Below are 25,059 nucleotides of genomic sequence, written 5' to 3'. Positions count from 1 at the left end.
AGTCCCGCATCGGGCTCCCTGCTCAGCGGGGAGTCTGCTTCTCCCTCTGACCCTCCTCCCTCTCATGCTCTCTGTCTCTCATTCTCTCTCTCTCAAATAAATAAATAAAATCTTAAAAAAAAAATTTTAAAAAAAAAAGAAAAACCTTAGAGACAGAAAACATGCCAGCTAAACTAGAAATACTAGATGTGCATGAAAACTGGGAAATTTATATCTAAAGAGTAGTTTGATTACCCACAGAATCCTTAGAAAGATTAGCACATTTGCCATCACATTCACATAGCAGAAGAGATTCAAAAGACTTGGAGATGGCATTTTAGTATCTCTAGGCATCAACCACTCCCAACCTTCATTCTGTTTTATCTAAACTGTCAACAAAACATCTACTGTGTTAACTTACATCAGGAAACACTTGTTTCCCAGATGGATATTCCAGTTTTATCACAACTTTCTCATGGCTACTTCAGGTAAACAAATGTATTTTGTCTTAAACAGGGTTAAAGTCATGAGATTGTTTCTGTCTGCATTTTGCCACGGATTATGTCCAAAGTAAACCAAAGGCTAAGGTACTGCAAATCTCCTTAAAGGTTCCTGTTTGGGAAGGGTTAAATATATAGCACAGAAATGATAAGAAACTGCTATCTTACCTTACAAACAAATTCTTCCATTCTTTCCATAGCATGATGGGCTTGTAAAAGAGGGGACATGCCCATAAACCCCTCATCTTCCTGAGAAGCTTCATCATTGCACTCATATTCCTCAGAGATCTGTAAGGCAATCATAGAAACAGTCAGGGACAGAGACCAGGAGCCAAATGAAACAATCAATACACTGACCTTAAAAAATTATAATGAAATAATTCTCTCAAGGTCAAAGCAAGGCCTCAAACAAGTAACAATATAGGAAGTACTGTCAGTTTATTATAGAATTATGAGTATTAAAAATGAACAATAGTTACTCAATTCTTTCTGGCAGACAAATGAAATACGAGAGCATTCCCATGTTTGTTTCAGTAGCAAATTCCTGGGGTAGCTTGAATGGTTCGTTTTTTGTTTTAAGATTATATTCACAGATCACAAATTATTATTGTATATACACAGTCGAGAAATTGCTGAGGGGAAAATCTCTAAGAACCCCACCTGGTACATATAAAATAAATAACTGTAATACAATATGGTAAGTACTCTAGGGTAAAAAGAGGGAAAAAAAAAAAAACAACAAGAGAAAAAAAGTGTTTATTCAATTCTTAAGATATGCCAACCATAAATGAAAGGGCTTTATACAGGCCATCTAACTTAATCCTGACAGTCACCTATTATTAGATAAGTATGCTTACCCCCATTTAACATATAAAGAACATCAGGCAAAGAGGTTAAAATAAGTTGCCCAAGGTTAAAAAAAAAAAAAAAAAAAGAAAAAACTCCCACATGCACGATCTTTCCACATTCTTGATGAAATGAAGAAAAGACAATCCGGATAGACCTTAAGGGATGAATCACTAAAATTAAGATTTGTTTCCAGATGAAGCTTCACACTAGTAGAGACAGAATGATACTGTGAGAAGGGCAATGGAACAGAAGTCAGGAGACCTAAGTAGTTAAGTGTGGTTTTACCACTAGTATCGATGGAACCGTATATAGGTCTCTCAACCTGAGCCTCAATTTTCTCATTTCTATCTAAAAGAAGGAGTTTAAAACTAAACAATCTCTACAGTCTTCCCTATTCTCTAAAATTTTGAGATTCTGCCACTCAGTGAAGATGACAGCACAAGAGAACTGGAATTCCGTATCTACTAAGAGTCTGCTAGATAAACAGTACTGGCTAACATGACTGCATGAAGAAATGAATGACCTTCTACCTCCAGTCAGACAACTGGTAAGGATGAACATGTAGGCATAGTAAGTAATCTACCACAACACTTGAATTTGAACATGTTTAAGAAGAAATCCTCAGGTTTCATTTTCCTATTCTTTACCTTTCAAGATAACTAGGGGCTTAGTATTAAGCAGCACTTGAAACATGTTACATATTCAATCTCAACTGTTAAAAAATCATGTTCTCCAAGAAATTTACCTTGACTCTATTCTTACTTATAAAACACCCTCTGTAAAAATAAAACAAGACGAAACCAGAGAGGGAGACAAACCATAAGAGACTCTCAATCATAGGAAACAAACTGAGGGTTGCTGGAGGGGAAGGGGGTGGAGGGATGGGGTAACTGGGTGATGGACATTAAGGAGGGCATGTGATGTAATGAGCACTGGGTATTATATACGACTGATTAATCACAGGTCTGTACCTCTGAAACCAATAATACATTATATGCTAATTAATTGAATTTAAATTTTTAAAATGTTAAAAAAAAAAAAAAAAAAAACACCCTCCGTTCTTTACTTCCCTGAAACTTCCCTGTCCTTCAGTGTCCAGTTGCTCAAGCTTTCTTTCATGATTGCTACCTTCCCCTCCCCCACCAAGCATTTTTAGATTGCTTCTTCCATCCCCAGGAAATTTCATTAACACAATATACTGTGTTATCTATTTATGTACTGTGGCCCTATGGAGGGCTACAAACCACTGTAATATTTTAAAGTTTTTCAATCCTCTCTCAATCAAGAAGTAATTTTCACCAGAGAATGTATATGTCCTACCTAACCCACAGCAACTGCCTCCTCTTCTGAACTTTTCTAGCAATTGAAGTCTGTAGCCCTCATTTGACAACGAATATAATATCTGATTTACAGCTCTTATTTTATTGACTTATACTGTTTTATTTCATGTTTGACATAATTTTACTTTTTTAGTGTATCGTTTCCTAAGTGAGATTTTAAGTGTCTATGTGGTCTTCTTCCCCATGGCCCCCAGAACAGCTCTGTGTAATATGTTATATACTTCACTACAGCTCAATTAATTAATGCTTTAAAATTTTTTCAACAAAAAATTTAAAGGTGCCCAATTAAACATAAAATAGACAATAGCTTAAAAGGATCAGCAGACTGAATTTAAAATATAAATTTATCTATGAAATGTAAAATAGCAGGGCGCCTGGGTGGCTCAGTTGGTTGGGCAACTACCTTCAGCTCAGGTCATGATCCCAAAGTCCTGGGACTGAGTCCCGCATCGAGTTCCCAGCTCAGTGGGGAGCCTGCTTCTCCCTCTGACCCTCTCCCCTCTCATGCTGTTTCTCTCTCTCTCTCTCTCTCTCTCAAATAAATAAAATCTTCAAAAAATTAAAAAAATTTAAAATAGCTTAAATATTTATGCATGTTCAACATGTATTCGATCTTCACAAAGAGTAACAGAAACGAGGATTCAGTCTTGATTTCCTTACAAATAAATTATGCCAGCAGTTTCTAATAAAACTACATATAAATGAGCATATAAAGTAGGACTAGTTAGATATTTCCTATACCAACGTAAGTAAAACTCAATTAAGTTGCAGAACTGGTCTGAAATATCAATGGGATTACTTACGGTCAGTAGTTCTGAGTATCAGGCTAATAATACATTTAGATCCATAGAAGACTACTGATAGGAAAAGGTAAACCAGATTCCCTGGCAAAAGAAAGGGCATTTCACACACTTAATCTTAAATTGGAAACTTAGATAAGAAAAATGAGGATAGGGTGCTTCTCTCCATGGGTACTCACACTTTCTACAGAAAAGAGAGATGAATGGTTCAACTTCCCAATCATAAGGAGGTAAGAAGAACAATGACACTGCTGTTGGGAGCTAATATGCGTTTATCGAAAGAAAACAAGTACATTCAGAATGTAGGATGTATGGTCTGAGTCAAACACCAACTAGTTGCCAAAAACTTTGTTTATTCATTTAGTCAAACATTTTTTAGGAAGAGGTGGCTTGCCATAATGGATTAAGAGTCTGAAGTCAAGATAAACGGTGACTAGTGACAAATTCTGTCATCTTTGACAAGATTACATTTAACCTAAGCATCAGTTTCCTTATCTGTGAAATGATTTTAACAATACCATACCTATAATGCAGATCTGTTTTAGGGATAAAAGATAATAAAAAGAAACTATCATAGGGCCCAGGACTTAGAAGGCAATAAATGATGGTCTTTATTATTATAATGATGGGCTAGGTACTGAGAACATTAAAGTTAGTATCACAACCTAGGGGAGAAGATATGCATGTAAGTAAATACAGCAAAGAGCTACTGAACTGTATGAAAAGGGTCTGATACAAATAGAAAAGAGAAAACAGCTAACTTTGGCACTGTTGGGAAGTTTCCTAGAAAGGTAACATCAACCAAGACCTGAAAAATGTGTAAGAGATTCATGAATCAGGCATGACAGGGGAAAGACAACAGGTAAAGGCAACGGCATGTATCCAAAAACATAGAGGAAAGAAAAAGCATGACACAAAGAATACATAGTTTAGCACGGCTGCTTCAGCAACAAGTAAATGTGATGTGAGACTAGAGACGGTTAAGTACAGGGCCGCCCGGGTGGCTCAGTCAGTTAAGCATCTGCCTTCAGTTCAGGTCATGATCCCAGGGTCCTGAAATCGAGCCCCACATTGAGCTCCCTACTCTGTGGGGAGCCTGCTTCTCCCTCTCCCCCTGCTTGTGCTCGCTCGCTCTCTCTCTCTCTATCTCTGTCAAATAAATAAAATCTTTAAGAAAAAAAGGTTAAGCACAGAAACAATCCAAATGCCCATCAACAAATACATACATAAAATGTGGCATACACATACACAGAATATTACACTCAGTCATAAAAAGGAATGAAGTTCTAGTATGTACTACCACATGGATAAACACTGAATTATGCCACACACAAAAGGGCAAATATTGTTCAATTCCATTTATAAGAAAAATCTGGAATAGCCAATTCACAGAGACTAGAGAAGTAGAGAGTGGGTACCAGGGGCTGGACTGGAAGAAGGGAATGGTAAGTTCTAATTCAATAGGTACAGATTTTCTGTATGGGATGTTGAAAAATTTTGGAAATAGTGGTGATGGCTGTACAACACTGTGAGTGTAATTAGTGCCACTAAGTTGTACACTGAAAACTGGCTAGAATGGCAAATTTTATACTATGTATTTTACCATGATGATAAAAATTTTAAAGGACACAGGTGTCCACAGCAGCATTGTTCATAATAGTCAAAAACCAGAAACAATCCAACTATCAATAAGAAAATGGATAAACAAGTGTGATATATTCATACAACAGATTACTACTCAGTAATTAAAAAGAACTAACATACAAAAGAGTATGGGTAAGTAGCAAAAACATGCCAATCATAAAGAGAATATATATTTTATGATTCCATTTATATTAAGTTCAGCAACAAGCAAACAATCTATTGTGGTAGAAGTCAGAATAATGGTTCTCTCTGGGAATAAAGGTAAGGTGGGGAGAGGTTACCGACTTGAAAAAGGCATGAGAGGAGTTTCTGAAATGATGAAAATAATCTGAATCTTGATCTGTGGTGATAATATATAGGTAGTGTCATGATGCTATATATTTAAGATTTGGGTATTTTACTGTGTCTAAATTATCCCTCAATAAAACGTTGTTTGTGTAAATCATCCCTCAATAAAATGCTTTCAAAAACAAAAACAGGAGAGAGAACTAGAGGTGCTAAAGGTTTTTCATACTAAGGGGTTTTAGGTTTTATCATGCAGGCAAAGCTGAGCATTTAAATGATGAGGTTGGGCCAAGCTGAACACAATTAACATTTGTGTTTACAAACTTACTTTGGCAACAGAGAGAAGGCGGCACTGAAGAAGGGAGACAGAAAGGAAAGAAAGAAAATAAGAAAACACAAAGTCTAAAGCAGTTGTTCTCAACTAGGGGCAATTTTGCTCCCCCACCTAGGGGACATCTGGCAATATCTATAGTCATCTTTACTTGTCACAGTTGGGGGAAATGATACAGGCAACTAGTAGGTAGGGGGCAGGATGCTGTTACACACCCTACAATGCAAAAGACAGTTCTCCAAAACAAAGAACTATCTAGTTAAAATGTCAAGAGTCGTTGAGAAACTCTGATCTAAAGAAAATGATGAGAGGATCTATACACCTACTACAGTATTACGTGTTCACATAAGAAAAAAAAAATATTTTATAAGATACTTCACACTTCTTACTAAGAAGTGGTTAACTAGTGCCATGGCTAAATGGTAACCATTCATTCAAAAAATTTAGAAAGTACTCATTGAGCAGCTACCATTTGACAGATGAGGAACTTGAGGCTAAATGATTTGCTCAGGGTCACACACCTAGAAAATACCAGTCAGAAGTTCAACTCAGGTCCATGTAAGTTCCAAAGTTCATGCTATATTCTTTCCACTCACATTGTTTTCTAATTATAAAAGTGCCTGACTTTGTGGATAACAGACATTTGACCAAAAGGCCACAACACATACAGGCAGACCTTGCTTTCTAATAGTGCAGGATAGTAAAAATGACTGTGCAAGCCAAAATCATGTAAAGCAATCTTAATAACCAATGAGGAAAATGGCTATTTCATGACCTTTAAAAATTGTTAAAATATTAAAAACTCTATCAGTTATAAATGTATAAGGAAATTTTAAAAATAGTAAAACTAGTATTTAGTATGCTATATTTTAAAACAGAAACATTGAGAATTAAGTATTTATTTATTTGTAAGAAACTTACCAAGAGTAATTTGAACAGTGTTTTTTTTGTGTGTGTGTTTTTAAATAGACTCCACACCCAATGTGGGGCTTGAACTCATGACCCTAAGATCAAGAGTCACCTGCTTTACCAACTGAGCCAGCCAGGTGCCCCAGTGCTTGCCTTCTTGTTGTATAATTTATGATACAAAGTGAGCATCTTTTCTCAGCCTAGGGAAATTGTCCATACTCTAAGTTTGGATCAGCTTTCAATATTTTATTCTTTGTGCTGTCACCTCATGAAGTATCTTTAAGATTTCCTTTAACTTGACTTTTTTCCCCTGCATCACCTCTCTGGACATCTTCATCCTTTTTTCACAAACGCTTTACTCCTTTATGTTGACCAGTTTGCCTTCACTATGTTCCTCTGGCTGCACATCTAGAATCTCTTAAGTGGTAGCAGCGTCAACATTCCCAGTCCCAATCAGGTATTTCTTCTACAGCATTTATGTTTGATCTGATTTGCAAATGCAGCATTAACAGTTTCATTTCTTTGCTTTTATTTTTATCTTTGTTAGCCAATTCCCCCTTCTGATTATCCATTTTTGTAAAAAGTCATATGGGTTTATCGCTGGGAAACCACACAACCTATACTCGCTGTCTTGTGCATTAAATGAATGACAGATGTATGATAACCAATCAGTCATGATAGACTTTCAAAGAAGTGACATGACTGGTCACTAATCACGATGCATATCTACTATCTGCACGGTAGATATGCAGATTGTAGACTGAAGAGCTAGCACAAAAGTTTGTGCTTTACGCAATTACACACAGTCAATATACCACAGTAAGTGAAATTTGAACCATACTGTTGAGAGCCTGGTATTATTTAACTAACCCATGATAACTGAAACTCATGCATACTGGAACCTTGCAAAGCATTAAAGCTGCTTGTCCACATTTTCTCTTCTCATCTTTTACAACTGCCCTTTCTACCCAAAATAGTGCTTCTAAAAAAATTAATTTCAATTTAACAGAATGCAAGCCTATACGTAAGGCAAGGATTTCACTGTGGATTACATTCCTAAGATATGTAACTACATCCGTTTTTTTTTTTTAAGTCAGTTTTGTTAATAAATACCACCCAACAGTAATACAGCTGACACTGAACACGGGTTTGAATAGCACAGATCCACGTACACATGAATTTTTTACAGTACAGTACCACAAATGTATTTCTCTTCCTTATGCTTTCCTTAGTAACATTTTTCTCTAGCTTATACAGTACAATATATAACACTGTACATAATATATAGAACATATAAAATATGTGTTAATCAACTTTTATATTATCAGTAAGGCTTCCAATCAACAGTGGGCTACCAGCAGGTAAGTTTTGGGGGAAGTCAAAAGTTATACACAGATTTTCAAAAAGTCAACACACCCTTAACCTCTGCACTTTTCAAGGGTCAACTATAATTCCATTTCTGGTGGTCCAGTGTATGCTTTGAGGCAGAATGTAGTCAGTGGTCAGATATACGTATCCCAGTAAAGATAAATACTTCTATCCATCCCAATATGTCAGCAAAATTTCTCAGTATTTATAAAAGAATGTTTCATTCAGAAGTACAAAGTATTCTTTGTCTGTTAATTTACCAAGGATTGTCACCAATTCTCCCCCTCCTAAAACAGAAGACTCACAAATATGTCCTCAAAAAATAAACATCTAAAATACTAGCCCATAATGAGCTATATATTGTGTTCAAGCATTATGGAGTTGCTGATTAAGAGCTCTACATAGAGTCGGTGGAAGTAAATATAACTCCCTGGGTTAGACAGAGGATAACAAGTAGGAATAAAATGGTAGAGTCAAACATTGGCTAGAACACAGGATAAAAAAAAAATACTTTCTCTAGGGTACACACGCAAGTTCACGGCTATGCCACACAACAATGGTTTAGAAAGCCTATCCTGGGCACAGTATAAAAAATAGTCTTTGTCTTCCAATATTAACTCTAAAGAACTACCTTGTCATGAGCATTTGAAATGACATTCAATTTCCCATTAGCAGGCACTAAACCACAGTACCCAAAGATCTCCCTTTCTTTTTTTTTTTTTTTAAAGATTTTATTTATTTATTTGAGAGAGAGAGAGAATGAGAGGGAGGAGGGTCAGAGGGAGAAGCAGACTCCCTGCCGAGCAGGGAGCCCGATGCGGGACTCGATCCCGGGACTCCAGGATCATGACCTGAGCCGAAGGCAGTCGCTTAACCAACTGAGCCACCCAGGCGCCCCCAAAGATCTCCCTTTCAACACTAAATAGCATCTATATTAAGAAGATCACGGGGCACCTGGGTGGCTCAGACAGTTAAGTGTCTGCCTTCGACTCAGGTCATGATCCCAGGGTCCTGGGATCGAGTCCCTCTCTCGCGGTCTCTCTGTCAAATAAATAAATAAAATTTTTAAAAAATAAAATAAAATAAAAAATATATTTATTTGTCAGAAAGAGAGAGAAAACACAAGCAGGGGGAGCAGCAGGCAGAGGGAGAAGCAGGCTTCCCACTGAGCAAGGAGCCCGATGTGGTGGGACTCCATCCCAGGACCCTGGGATCATGACCTGAGCTGAAGGCAGACGCTTAACTGACTGAGCCACTCAGGTGACCCTACTAAAAAGATTCTTAAACAGATGAGTAAAGTATAGTCTCCGTCTTCCATGGGCTTACAACCTAATGAGGGTCTGACTTAGCCATATAAATGACTAAAATAGGAATAAGGTATAGTTATTAAAGGTAGGGAGATGTGGAGCTCAGAAAAGGTTGCATGAAAAACAGAATTTTGAAAAGATAAAAGAAAATAATCAAAAAAAGGGGAAAAAAGCTAAAGTACCACTTTGAGGACAAGAGACCCATTCAGTTCAAGTGAAAATAAGGATGCATTCAGGAGAGTAGCAAGACATAAATTATAAATGTAAATATTAGTTGAAGTCAGTAGACCAGTAGACAAAATGCCACACAGATCCACAATCATAATACCTTCCACAGTTAGAAAATAAAGGTCAAGGAAATGGTAAAATACCCAGGGCAGAGAACAGTAAATCTTTGGTTAAAATTTGTCTGCCTTTACAGATGTCACTGAGAACTGAGATCTTCTGCATTCACAGACAGCTTAATTACGAGGACTAAGATCTAAAGGCCCCTATTTTTATCATCTGTTCCAGGGAAATCCTGCCCAGGAAGGTTAAGAATACCAGCCAATAAATAACTTTATTATCGGCTTTAGAAACTTCTCAAAAATTCATTTAACTAAACAACAAACTGCTCAATCAGTTCCTTAGTACAATCAACTGTTCAACTGGGCAAATCTGCTCATTTAATCAAATACTTGTTCACTGAGACTTGCTCCACCAATCCTAAAATATCAAATCACAAACTCTGTGTAACACCAATATGACTACTATATATATATTTTTTTTAAGATTTGAGAGGGAGCACACGTGCACACGTGTGCGTATACACACACACACACACGTGGTGGAGGGGGGCAGAGGGACAGGGAGAGAGAAACTCTAAGCAGACTGTGCCCTGAGCACAGAGTCCAATGTAGGGCTTGATCTCATCACCCTGAGATCACAACCTGAGCTGAAACCAAGAGTCTGACACTTAACAGACTATGCCACCCAGCCACCCCTGTATTCTTTTTTTTAAAGATTTTATTTATTTTAGAGAGAGAGCAAGGGACGGAGGGGGATCCCAAACAGACTGCGCTGAGAGCAGAGCCCCACGCAGGGCTCGATCTCCTGAGATCATGACCTGAGCCAAAATCAAGAACTGGACGCTCAACTGACTGAGCCACCCAGGCACCCCATGACTGCTGTATTCAAAGACCTGACTTAAACCACTAGAACCCAGACCTCCAAACCCTGTAAGTATCTATTCATGACCTCTCCTTTGTAAAACACTACTAGGATGCTTTATGTGGAATGCACTCTTACTGCAGCAAGTAATAAACCTGGCTTAGTTTGAGCAACAGGTTATTTAACGGTCTTTTTGGAAAGTTGACAGGCTGAATCCAGCTTAAATTTAGAAATCTGAAATGTGTAGTAAGGTAGTAAGCTGATACAGCTAACAAAGACAAACGCATAGGTTAATGGAAATTAAGGTGTGTACAAAAAAATGAAAGCTGAAAGAGAAAAGGCACTGATGAATGTGTCTCTTGAATTGTCCAGTAAAATAAGTACAATATCTAATGTATAAAACATTCATTTTGGGCTGCCTAAAAATATATATACTCTTAGCCTGTACAGACTAGTTGTCTCTATCAAAGCTTAACAGAAAAGATCTTTAAAATCATCCAATTTTTTGGGGTGCCTGGGTGGCTCAGTCGTTAAGCGTCTGCCTTCGGCTCAGGTCATGATCCCAGGGTCCTGGGATCGAGCCCCGCATCGGGCTCCCTGCTCAGCGGGAAGCCTGCTTCTCCCTCTCCCACTCCCCCTGCTTGTGTTCCCTCTCTCGCTGTGTCTCTCTCTGTCAAATAAATAAATAAAATCTTTAAAAAAATAAAAAATAAAATAAAATCATCCAATTTTTTTTTATTGTCACATAGCAACTCTATCTAACCTTAACTGAATGTCCTAAATACATTTCCCTCCAGAAAAGAAAATGTAGGATCAGCAGAAGAGAGCCTATTTACAAGATAGCTTTCTTAGGATAAATTAATATACAGTGGCATTCTCATGAGTTTGGTTAAAGTAAAACTGCTCAATAAATAATTCCTAGGTGAAATGAGTAAAAGTTGGCTCCTTATCCCCCCATTTATGAAGAAGAATCTGGAGCAGAAGTTTACTTACTGCCAGACACTGCACTGCTTTTACAAATTAAATAATCAAATCCTCAACAACCTTCTGGACAACCATAAAGGCTGCTTGCTCTCTTTGACTTAATACCTTGAAAACTCAAAGATGTGAAGAAAACATGTAAACTAAAGATCAGGGCAACTGGTTTAAAATGCCTCTTTTGTGGTTTTGTCTAAGGAAGCTTACAAAACACTAAACTATATACTTCAGCAAATATAGTTAAAAGAACCCAGGTTTTGGAGTCAGAGGCCTGGAAGAAATGGCCTATTCATTTCAACCAACAAACCACATTATACATTTCAAAAAGAATTCTGGATGATAAGAATACTGCACCAGGAGTCTAGAAATCTGGATTTTAGGCCTCAATTGTCTAGGCTTACTTGCTACCAAACCCTCTGCTACCTTGCACTCTTGATCTTTCATTCTAGCTATGCTGAACACTTTCCAGGCTTAGACACCAGTACATACCAATGTATACTCAATACATGCTAGCTATTATTGGTACTATTCCCTAAAAGCATCATACTATTTCTTACTTGTGTCTTCACATCTGCTGTTCCCTCTGCCTAGAATGCCCTTAATCTTTTCTCTTAGTTAACTCTGAAACTCAAGTTTTGCCTCCCTAGACCCCCAGCTGAAAGTACAGTTACTCCTATAGTATCCTGTACAATCGTACATCCCTTACCACAAATGTAGTGATTTCCTTGTCTGTCCCTCTAACTGGACTGTTAGCTGCTTAAGGGCAGAAACTATGTTTTATCTTTGTATTCCCAGAGTGCCGATACATACTTAAAAAAACACCGGGGGGGCGCCTGGGTGGCTCAGCCGTTAAGCGTCTGCCTTTGGCTCAGGTCATGATCCCAGGGTCCTGGGATCGAGCCCCACATCGGGCTCCCTGCTCGGCAGGAAGCCTGCTTCTCGCTCTCCCACTCCCCCTGCTTGTGTTCCTGCTCTCGCTGTCTCTCTCTCTGTCAAATAAATAAATAAAATCTTAAAAAAAAAAAAAAAAAAACACCGGGGTCCTAGGTGGCTCAGTTGGTTAAGCCATCTAACTCTATCTTGGTTTCGGCTCAGGTCATGATCTCGGGTCATGAGACCGAGCTCTGCGTTGGGCTCCTCGCAGAGTGTGGAGTCTGCTTGTCCCTGCACCCCCGCCCCGACTTGTACTCTCTCTCTAAAAATAAATAAAATCTTTTTTTAAAAGCACCTAAAAAATCTGCAGAAAGAATAAATGCATGCATGCATCTTTACTAAACTAAATGACTCTTAGTATTCCCTCCACTCTGACATTCTAGGAACCAGGTTTGGATACTTGGAAGAAAGCTGGGACTATTTAATAGAAACCAGGACATCTGAAGGAAAAGCTTATGGGGGAGGGAGCAGGCTAAATGAGTTCAATTTAAAGCAGTTAAAGGTCCAATAAAGGGGTCAGTACTAAGATGACAGATTTAGAAAACACCTTTGTGGAAAAAAAATGTTGAAGTCAAGGGTGGCTGAGATGTAAGAATAAGTTCAGGATGTGATTACCAGGATTTATTGCAATTACTTGAGTACTATTACAAAGAAGGATGGGGTAACAGAATTCTTATTTATTGTGCACTAACTTTAGCATGCCAGACACTGCACTGCTTTTACAAATTAAATAATCAAATCCTCAACAACCTTCTGAGATGAGTATTTTTATCCCCATTTTATGATGTGGAAATCCAGATCTAGCATGGTAAATAAAGAAATGCAATCTAAGGGAAGTTACACAGCTCTGAGTGGTATCTTGATTCCCAAACTAACGACAGTATCTTACATAAATGAACTGAATTCCTGGTCAATTTCTATCAGGCATTTTTTTCAAACTAATATTAAAAATATGACCATCATGTGAGCATCTGTTAAATGTTTTTGTTGTTTAAAGGAGGAAAGGGGTCATCCCTGACCCAGAAATTCCACTCCTAGGTATAGAGCTAACAGAAATACTTCTATACATTCACCAGAAGACAAGTACTTGAATATTCATAGAAATACTTTTTATAATAGCCCAAAACTTGAAACAACCCACTAGCCTTCATTAAGAGAATATGTTATAGTCACACAAAGAAAGTCAAAATGAACAAACTACAGCTACACAAAGTACAAATGAATTTCACAAACATGATACTGAAAGAAGCCAGATATAAGAGTACATACTGAATGGTTCCGATGACATAAAGTACAAAAACAGGAAAACTAAACTATACCATTAGAAGTCAGGACAATGGTTACCTCTGGGAAAGAGACAGGCATCACTATGGAGGAGGGAGGGCATTAAGGGGACCTCTAGGGGTACTGGTTACACAGGTGGTGCCCAGTTTATACAAATTTATCACACTATCCATTTATAATATATGCACTTGTCTGCATGCATATTATACTTCAATAAGGTTTTCTGTTGTTTTTTCTCAAAAATGTTGGGAAACAATGATGTAGAAGAGATCAGAGATTCAAATCCAGGTCTCTCTGAACCCAAAACTCTGCTTTTTTTTTTTTTTTTTTTTTCCTTTTACCAAACTGCTTCCTTTGAGATTATCTACTGAAGTACAGAAATGGCTTCACTAAATAAAAACAAACTTGGTAAAAGTGATAAAAGTAGCTATTAAATAGAGTTATTAAGCAAAGACACCTAATTAGACCAATCCATGAAAAACTAATTATGACCCTCATTCATCTTTTATCCTCTAACAAACAAGAGTTAAAACTATAGTGGGGGACCACAGAAATGTGGAGGTTGAGAAAACCTTAGCTATCACCCAGTTCCAACAACTTCATTTCAATATTAAGAAAATGAGGCCCAAAGAAATAAAGAAAATGGGCCAAAATCACACAGCTGACTAGCAGTGGACCAGGGCTAAAACTTAGGTTCAATCATTCACTCATTCCTTTCCTTATTTATTGAGCAAATACAACACTCCAAACTATTTTAAGTGTTGGGGATAGGCATTCTGTTTACATTAGCAAAAACAGATAATAACAAAGTCAATCTTTTTTTAAAGATGATTACAAAGTCTAATAAGAACAATATCCAATAGATTATGCCCTGTCTTTTGGATAGAACAGTCTGCCTTTCTAAGGTGAAATTTAAGCAGATCTTTTCTGACAAAAATATAGGCCTCCAGTGATGTGTCATATCCAACATTTGTAAGTACTCTCCATATACCAGGCATCGTTCTCACTACCACACTACGAGACAAAGTACATACTATCAAATACTCCACTTATGGATAAGGACACATGCAGCTACTCTGGACCTACCCTGCTGAAGTTCCATCAGTCTAGAATATATACATATATATCATGAAAAGGAGAAGGCTATAATCACTAGTTCTCAAATTTTAAGTGTGCCCCAGAATCATATGAGGGAGCTTATAAAAAACAGACTCCTATTCCAGAGATTTTAATTTTATAAGTACAGTTAACCCTTGAACAACCAAGGGATGGGGCACTGACCCCCCATGTAGTCAAGAATCCACGTATAACTTTTGATTCCTCACAAACTTAACTACCAATTGTCTACTATGGACCAGAAGCCTTACCAATAATATAAACAGTTGATTAATACATATTTTGTATGTTATATACTGTATTCTTAAAATGAAGTAGGCTAAAGAAAATGTTACTAAAAAATCATAAATAATATACATTTATAGTACTGGTACTTCATATTTCAAAAAAAAAATCCACATATAAGTAGGCCCATGCAGTTTAAACCTGTATCATTCAAGGGTCAACTGTATTTGATTCCTAGTCCTCTTTCTTAAAAAAACAAAAAAACAAAACAAAACAAAAAACCATTTTGCTTCTTAAGGAATAAAGTAAATTAACCTCTCCATTGCCTCAACTAAAGGACTCTCACACACAGGGAAATGAATTAATTGTGCACAATTTCATTTGAAGCTACTTAAGAGTCAATTCCACAATTAAAATGGATCACTACCAACTATCACAGAGTCTCTTTTTCCACAATTTTGACTATCTATGAAAACAGTGTCCTTTAAAATGTATTATATCAAAGACAAATAACCATTCAAACTGCCAAATCACACTTTTGACAAGAGATCAATGAAAGGAAAATCCAGCCCCATGAAGAAAAGTAGTATATTAAAAACCTCCAGTAAGAGTCCCAGTGTATCACTCACATAAATTCAATGGAACCTTAGTTTCCTTCTCTGTAAAACAAATACTACTAATACCTACTCTATAAGGCTACTCCAGGAACGAATGAGATGATATGTGCAAAAGAGCTTAGAAAGTTGCCTCATACATTGTACAGGCCCAATAAATATGAGCTATCATTCTTCTGATAAATAATAAAAATATACTTATTCTATCACAGATTAAACAAGTATGTTGACTAATTTTCCCTGAACATCAAAACAGCATGCCCCAATATTCTCTTTCTATACATCTTTTTATGGAAACTACCTGAAACAATTTAGACCTAGAACACTATATTGGCTACTGATAAATTTATTCAACAATTATGTGTTATACACCCACCACAAATCAAAAAGACTGGGCTAGAATCGGAGGATGGGGTGACAAAAGGCAAGATTTGTTCCCCCATGAAACATAGTCTACAAGCAAAAATAATTATTAACATCTAATCATATAAATATATAATTACAAGTTATGGTGTGTATTGTGATGAAATATAAATGGTATGCTTTAAGAATGGGAAAGATGAGGGCGCCTGGGTGGCTCAGTTGGTTAAGCGACTGCCTTCGGCTCAGGTCATGATCCTGGAGTCCCGGGATCGAGTCCCGCATCGGGCTCCCTGCTCGGCAGGGGGTCTGCTTCGTCCTCTGACCCTATCCCCTCTCATGTGTTCTCTCTCTCTCATTCTCTCTCTCTCAAATAAATAAATAAAATCTTTAAAAAAAAAAAAGAATGGGAAAGATGAAATAGAATGAAGTGGAGATAGAGAATTTGTGAAAGGTTTTTCTAAGGAAGTGATATTTAATTTAAATACTAAAGAATAAGCAGCAGTTAGCCAGAAGTGTGGCCCTAACAACACCCAAGGCAGAGAAAATAACCACATTTGAAGGCTCTGTAGCTGGAGAGAACTTAGCCTGTGTAAGGAAATAAGGCCAGTGTGGTTAAGGCTCACTGACCAAGAAGGAGAATGTCCTGAAATGAATTCAGACAACCAGAGAGGTGAGATCATCAGAGTCCTGTAGATTATGAAAAAGAGTTGGGATTTTGTCCTAAGTGCAATGGGAAGCAAATGAATTTTTTAAAATGGAAATGGCTAACAAAACTCTGCATTTTTTAAGAATTCTCTTTAGCAACTGTGTGAGGAATACACTGGACAAAAACAAGAAACAAAACAGAAAGCCCTATTAGGAGATCTAGCCCAATATTCCAGATGGGAGATGATAGTAGGTTAAAGTAATTTAACGGTATAGACAAAAAGAACCGAACCATTAGAAGTTGAACAGACACAACCTGAGTTTTTAATAGGTTTGAATTTAATTTCTATTTCCAGAGTCTTCAAAGAGGTTAAATAATTAAAACCTTCAGTTCATAGCTAACCTAGGTAGATCTCCTGATAAAAACTCAAGAGTAGGGGAGCCTGGGTGGCTCAGTCGTTACACGTCTGCCTTCTGCTCAGGTCATGATCCCGGGGTCCTGGGATGGAGGCCCCATCGGGCCCCCTGCTCAGTGGGAAGCCTGCTTCTCCCTCTCCCACTCCCCTTGCTTGTGTTCCCTTTCTCACTGTGTCTCTCTCTGTCAAATAAATAAAATCTTTAAAAAATTAAAAAATTAAAAAAAACTCAAGAGGGCGCCTGGGTGGCTCAGTTGGTTGGGCGACTGCCTTCGGCTCAGGTCACGATCCTGGAGTCCCGGGATCGAGTCCCGCATCGGGCTCCCTGCTAGGCAGGGAGCCTGCTTCTCCCTCTGACCCTTCTCCCTCTCATGCTCTCTGTCTCTCATTCTCTCTCTCGCAAATAAATAAATAAAATCTTTAAAAAAAAAAAAAAAAAAAAACCTCAAGAGTCAGGGACGCCTGGGTGGCTCAGTCAGTTAAGTGTCTGCCTTTGGCTCAGGTCATGATCCCAGGGCCCTGGGATTGAGCCCCACATCGGGCTCCTTGCTCAGCAGGAAACCTGCTTCTCGCTCTGCCTGCCGCTCCCTCTGCTTGTGCTCTCTCTCAAATAAATAAAATCTAAAAAAAAAAAAAAAAAAAACCTCGAGTCAACTGTAACCACAATGAGATACCACTTCACACCCACTCGGATGGATATTCAAAAAGAAAAGCAACGGACGCCTGGGTGGCTCAATTGGTTAAACATCTGCCTTTGGCTCAGGTCATGATCCCAGAGTCCTGGGATCAAGTCTAGCATTGGGCTCCCTGCTCAGCAGGGAGCCTGCTTCTGCTTCTCCCTCTCCCCTTGCTCATGCTCTCTCTGTCAAATAAATAAAATCTTTAAATATACATATATATGTTTAAAAATAATAATAAAGACAGGCCAAACTAAGTGCCGGCCAGGATATGGAAAAAGTGGAACCCTCAAACATTGCTAGTAGGGATGTAAAATGGTACAGCTGCTATAGAAAGCAGTCTGGCAGTTCCTCAAAATGTTACAAACATAGTTAACACATGGTCCAGAAAAATCACTCCTGTGTATAAGAAATGAAACCATATGGGCACACAAAAACTTGTACATGAATGTTCATAGCAACATTTTTTTCAATAAAGTATAGTACAACCATACAATGGAATATTACTCAGCCATAAAAGAAAATGAAGTTCTGATAAGTGATACAACACAAATGAACCTTGAAAGCATTATGCTAAGTAAAAGAGCTGGTCATAAAACACCACACATCCCATGATTCCATTATATAAAAAGTCTACAACAGGAAAATCCATAGAGACAGAAAGGAGACTGGAAATCAGCTGCCTAGAGTTAAGGCGTGGGGATAGGAATGATAGCTAATGGGTAAAAGAGGTTTCTTTTAGAGATAATAAAAATGTTCTAAATTAAGAGTGTTGTGATGGTTGCACAATTCTGTGTATGTACTAAAACTTTTGAATTGTACAACACTTTAAATGGGTGAACTTTATATATGAATTATCTCAATATTTTTAAAAATAGTGAACTGTGAGTAAATGTGACATTTTCCTTTAACAAACAACAAAAAATCTAACTTGATTTCCCAAATATTCCTCAGAGGACACACAGAGATTTGCCTTTTTGCAAACCATGCTCCTGAGAAGTTTATAATACATTATTTTAAATAAAAGAACTATAGGGTCGCCTGGATGGCACAGCTGATTAAGCATCCAACTCTTGGTTTCGGCTCAGGGGATGATCTCAGGATGGTGAGATCGAGCCCCATGTCAGACTCTGTACTAGGCATGAAATCAGCTTGAGATTCTCCCTCCTTTCTCCCTCGACCCTCCCTCTTGTGCGCTCTCTCTCTAAAAATAAATCTTTAAAAAAAAAAAAAGAAAAAGAACTGTAACTCTAGGCACTAATTTTTAAACAACAGTGAGCATCTTAGTCACTTGTGAAGATTTTTAAAAATACATTCATCCAGGACCCAAAGATTTGATTTAGTAGGTTAGGATTAAATCCTGGCATTTGTGTTTATTTTCCTTAAAGGGCCATAAGTGATCAGATAAGCATTCCAAAATAGATTCACTGATTTAAAGGAATCTGCTAATAAACACCTGCACAAAAAGACGTATCACTCTGTAATGGATACAACTACCTTTAAACCTTATTTTTATAAATTTAGAATTTCATTTAACTTGTTTTTTATTTTAAAAAAAAAGACACCTCTCTTGCCTTTCCTATTACATTTTTATCCTTATGCACAACTGGCATTTAATGTGGCTAGAGAATCTAAGGGAAACTACCATTTTTTTAAAAGCCTATGCAATCTACATTAAGTTCTACATTTTAAAAAGAGGGAAAAGGCGTGCCTGGATGGCTCAGTCGGATAAGCATCTGCCTTTGGCTCAGGTCATGATCCTGGGGTCCGGGATCGAGTCCCTTGTTGGGCTTCCTGCTCAGCGGAGAGTCTGCTTCTCCCTCTGCCCCTCCCCCCAACTCGTGCAAGCTCACTTGTTCTCTCTCAAATAAATAAAATCCTTTAAAAAAATAATAAATAAAAGTAAAAAGAGGGAACAAATACGCAAAGAAAATGATGCAAAATCATTAGAAATGTGAAAGAACGCACCATGATAACGTTAGGTTTATTTCTTTCAAAATAAACTAAAAATCCACTGAAAGGTTAGAATGCTTCTTAGAAGCAAAATTATCCTGGCCTAAGAGAAAATTAGGTGTGCACAAAAATTCTGTCAAAAAACAAGTACCAATGGTTGAATCTAACCTCTGGGCTCAACATAAATACTCAGAGGCAGAGTTTGGAAATGAGGAACATGAAGCCAGCCTGCTGCCAATTTTCATAAAGGCCTCGTTGTTCAGCAGAAAGTGCAGTCAGAAGACCTAGCATATGCTCTCATTTAGCCATGGGACCTTGGGCAAATTACTCTAAGCTTTCTAAATCTCACTTTCATCCACTTTTAAAAAGAGATATCTGGTCTTCCTATTTCAGAGTGCAATTTTGAGAAGAAAATGAGATGTCTGTGACAGTGCTACATATAAATTTAAGGCACTATTAGAATTATTTAGATGGATACACTCTATTTGCTAACAGTTCACATACTTCCACTTCAAAACTGGAAATTTCAAGAAATGAATCCTTCCTCCAAAAACAAACAAAAAAAATCAGTGTATGTTCGGAACTCATTACGCCCCTGGAAGATATTAAGTTAATATTTTGTCTTTAATTTCAGTCTCAAAATTACAGTTTTCTGTAACTCTATCTTCCTTCTTTTCTAGCTCCCATCATTATTCTATACTAACAACTCTGAAATTAACAGCAAGGGACAGTACTGTATACAGATTAAATAAAGAACGTCATGAATGAAGAGAAGGGGCAAGGGAAAACTAGAGCAGTAGAAAAGTTTTCATTGCTTAAATGATCCAGTAAGTTTTCTTATTGAAACCACCTCCCAGGTAGGTAGTACATACAGAGACACTGGCCTTTCCATAAACCACCTTCTCATTTTCAGCAAAGAACTTCCACTCCAAAGAGAAACAATACAGAAAGGACAAATTTTCATTAGGAACAAAAACACATTAATTTCCTCTTTAGTAAATTGAGGAAAGTAAACAAGATGGTTTGAGAGTCTTTTCAACTCTAACATTCCACAATCTAAGATCTCATTCTCTCACTTCATGATTCCTCACAGAAAATGTTAAAACAGATGTGAAGAGAGAAATGGTTCTTTTGTTCAGGATTTTGGCTTCTGAGTTAACTGTAAGATTAAAGGAAAATCAAATACAGGTTTTCAAGGCAATATAATGAGTTGATTCATAAGGATGAAAAAAATCACATTTGCTCAATTATTTGTTAGTGAAACAAAGAGCACAAACATTGTATTTAGAAGATACCACTCTATCAAGTGAAAATGATAAATAAAAATACATAGTATAAAATGAAACACTGAATCTGACACAAAAGGGACTGGATGGATAAATTCTAAATTCTAAAAACATTTTACTGTCTCATTAACTAATATTATAAACATAATTTTGTTGCCATTTTTAATCTCAAATTGGCTAGTCTGAAATTCCTTCTAGCTTTAATAAAAGTCTTCAGCTTCAATAAGCATGTGTCAGTTCTGACTATAGTTAAAAAAACAGTGGTACATTAAAAATCATATAGTGATACAGTTACTACCTATTCAATTAGACTAAAGAGAATCTCAAATCTCACATTTTAAAACAAAACTCTTGATTCCCCCTTTTTAAGCCTGCCTTCCCCACTTTACCAATCCCAGTTTTTGTGCAGTTAAAATATCCAGTAATCATCCTTGATTACCCTCTTTTCCTCACTCTCCACATCGAATCCATCAGGAAGTCCTGCTGGCTTGCCCTCCAAGATATACTGGGAATCCCTCCACTTCCCTCTATTTCTGCGGCTACTACCACCCTGTTTCAAGCCAACATCTTCTCTGATGTAGAATATTCTACCGGCTCCTGTCCTTCCATTCTGTCTTCTCACAGTTCCTTCTCCACATCCAAAGTGATCTTTTAAAAATCACAATCCCTCCCTCCTGTTTAAACACCCCAAAGGCTGTTCACTTTTTAGCGGATTTTATTAAAATAAAATCTAAACTCCTTCTATACGCCTATATGATCTGATCCATCCCTGGCCTACTGACCTCATCTCATTTCACTCTTTCTTCGTGTTCCTCATGCTCTAATTGCACTGGCCTTCTTTCAGTCCTCAAGGGGGTAAAAAAAGGGTGGGGAGGAGGAGACAGGAGCAGACAGAAACAGCAGAGGGGAAAAAGCTTATTCCACCTCTGGCCCCCTATACTAGCTTGTTTCCTCTACCTGGAAATACTCTTCCCCTAGCTCTTTGCTGGTTCCTTATCACTCAGGCCTCACCTCAAACATGCTTTTCTTAACTATAGCTAAAGAACTTGGGGGGGGGGGGGGGGGCTGTTGATGGAGCACAGAGGATTTTTAGGGCCCTAAAAGTACTCTGCATAATACCATAATGATGGATATATGTCATACATTTGTCCAAACCCATAGTATATACAACATCATGAATAAACTGTAAACTATGAACTTTGGGTAATTACAATGTATCAATATAGGCTCATGAATTGTAACAAAGATAGCACTCTGATGGGGGATGTTCACAGTGGGGGAGGCTATGCATGTGTGAGGGCAGGGAGTATGCAGAAAATCTCTATATTTTCCCCTCAATTTTTCTGTGAACCTAAAAACTGCTCTAAAAAAAACAATAAGAAATAAATGTCTTCAAAATTCTCTCACCTCATTACTTTAGCATACTTTTCTCCTCATAGCAATTATCACCATCTGTAATTAGCTTATTCATTTATGTGTTCAGAGGTTTATCGCGTGTCTTCACCTCTGCACTTGCCCCATGCAGGCAAAAATCATGGCTCTTACCCATCACATATTCCTAGCACTAAGAAACACACCTGGCCCAGAGCAGGCAAACAGGGCCACCATGTTCCACCCTGTAGGCTGTGCAAAGCACAACTTCAAATGAATCATTTACAAAGATTATGATTTGATGAAATCTCTTGGAGATTTGCAAAATGACAGACCTGGATCTGAAAAAATACATTCCTACAATACTTCCATTAATAGAAGACATAATAGTTCTAGATATGCCATTTTGACAATGTGCTACTGAGGCAGTCAGTACATATATTAGCTTTCTCAACCTGGGTACTTACTGACATACTTGGCTAGATACTTCTTTGTTTTGGGAGCTGTCTGTGCATTATAGGATCAGCAACCTTGGCCTCTACCCACAAGATGATCTAATAGCACAACTACCCTAGTTTTGACAACCAAAAATGTCTCCAGACACTGGAAATTCCTGGGAGGCTGGAATGGTCACTTAAGCATTCACTAAGTTTTCTCATCTATAACACATAGAGACTCAACATATCATAGAATAGTTCAACTGCAATACTTGTTTACATCATCTTAGGTAACCTCTAGATATTTACACTACTAAGTTTGTTTTTGTTTTTTTAACATAATGCTCATTATTAGAATTCAGGGCAACAGTCCGGAACAGAAAAGCAAGCATCAAATCTAAAAACTAAAAGAATTTTCACAAATTCTCACATTATTCATATAATATGCATACAGAAGACATACACAATGTTCTTGTTGCTCTTTTCTCAGAGAAACTGATGCACTGAAAAGTTCTGCAAAGTTATATAACCAGGAGTCAGATAAACAGAAGAACCTACATCTTCCAACTGCCATTCCAGTAGTCTGTGGTATAAGAAAATTCTCTCCAGCATCTGATGCAGCACTGAAAATTTGTATTTTTTTTAAAGATTTTATTTATTTGGGGGGGGGGAGGAGCAGAGGAAGGACAAGCCCCAATGTGGGGCTTGATCCCAACGACCCTGAGGTCATGACCTGAGCCGAAGTCAAGAGCTGGACACTTAACCGACTTAGCCATCCAGGTACCGCTAGCACTGAAAATTTATTTTATGAAGTACAGTAACCTACATAAAGATACTGGGATAGGGAATGGCTTTTTCCTTACAAACTGTGGCAGATTATATATTAAAGTTTTCAATTATTCACTCACTCCTTTCCCATACAGAAATAAAACCCCATCCCATTATCTTTGGACCTGGCCTCATAACTGCTTTGGCCAATGGAACATAAGCAAATGTAACATACATCACATATGAGCAGAAACTTTGAATGCAAATGTGTGATTTGATTTGTTCTCTGGGACTTTTGCAATCTGCCACAAGAACATGTCCCAGACAGCCTCCTTCAGCCTGGGTCCCAGAGTAAGAATACTCATGGAGCTGACCCACAACAGAATGGCAACCTAGAGCAGTCACACTTGACCTACAGCCCTCATGTATGTTTCTATCGTTCTAAGTCATTGAGCTTTTAGAGTATTTAGTTCCTACAGCAAAAGCTGACTAACATAGGGATGTACTTTTTTGGTGCACAAACATTAAAATATTTACATAACTCTAAATTTCAGTGTGTATGACCTTATAAGTTGTTCTCTCTCTCTCTCTTGCTCTCTTTCTCTACACACACACACACACACAATCTTACCTTCTGATTTTCTTTAACATTCAATATGCATATTATGGACATTTTTAGATTAAAAAATTACCAGAACATCTTTCTGCACTGAAGATAGTTGTGTTACAATTCTCAAATTCACATTCTGATACTCAAATACCACAAAAATAAGCAAAGTACAGATTCCAAGTATAGGTCCAAAGAATCCAGGAAAGATTCTCCACAAATCTAGAGTTAGAATATAGCAGGCCTGGGACGCCTGGGTGGCTCAGTCGGTTAAGCATCTGCCTTTGGCTCAGGTCATGATCTCAGGGTCCTGGGATCAAGTCCTGCATTGGGCTCCTTGCTCAGCAGGGAGCCTGCTTCTCCCTCTGCCTGCCACTCCCCCTGCTTATGCACACGCGCATGCTCTCTTTCTCTGACAAATAAATAAAATCTTTAAAAATAAAGAATATAGTAGGCCTTGTGTCCTCCAATTCAGTCTTAGTGTTTTTTTATAGTCCAAAAACACCTAAAAAATAAGTACTTATATCTACATGTTTGCTGTCCATAGAGGGCAAAATGTACTCATTTATAAAATAAGCAAAAAACGAAAGGTTTTATGTAATTCTAATTTTATTATTATTATTTATTATTATTCTGTGTGGGAAACCGGAAAGTTTAAAATAATTTCAGCGCATGAGAAACACAACTTGGAAAAAAAGTTCACTTGTATGTTTTAAACATCTTTTTACATGACAGAGAAAGAACTGCTTATTACACATGCCGTGAATACTTATCACCTGCTATTCACAATTTGATCTACTCCAAGGTCTGGCTTCTGTTCCCACTCCTCTGCCAAAACAGCTCTTGTTAAGTTCACCTAGGAACACCATGTTTCCAGAACCAATGGTCACTGGTCTATCCTTTTTGTCCATGATCTCTTTAGCAG

General features: G+C 37.6%; 1 protein-coding gene across 1 annotated transcript in view; it reads right to left on the bottom strand.

The window, feature by feature from the left end:
• Positions 1–25,059, bottom strand: part of ADIPOR2 (adiponectin receptor 2) — a 104,757-nt gene that overhangs the window by 11,607 nt on the left and 68,091 nt on the right. Inside the window, exon 3 of the mRNA XM_021690782.1 lies at positions 648–767. Within this exon, the coding sequence (XP_021546457.1) occupies positions 648–767 (120 nt within the window). The remainder of the gene's footprint in view (positions 1–647; positions 768–25,059) is intronic.

This window comes from Neomonachus schauinslandi, chromosome 5 (genome assembly GCF_002201575.2).
Source record: "Neomonachus schauinslandi chromosome 5, ASM220157v2, whole genome shotgun sequence".
Lineage (NCBI taxonomy): Eukaryota > Metazoa > Chordata > Mammalia > Carnivora > Phocidae > Neomonachus > Neomonachus schauinslandi.
This window is presented reverse-complemented; position numbering and strand designations above follow the sequence as displayed.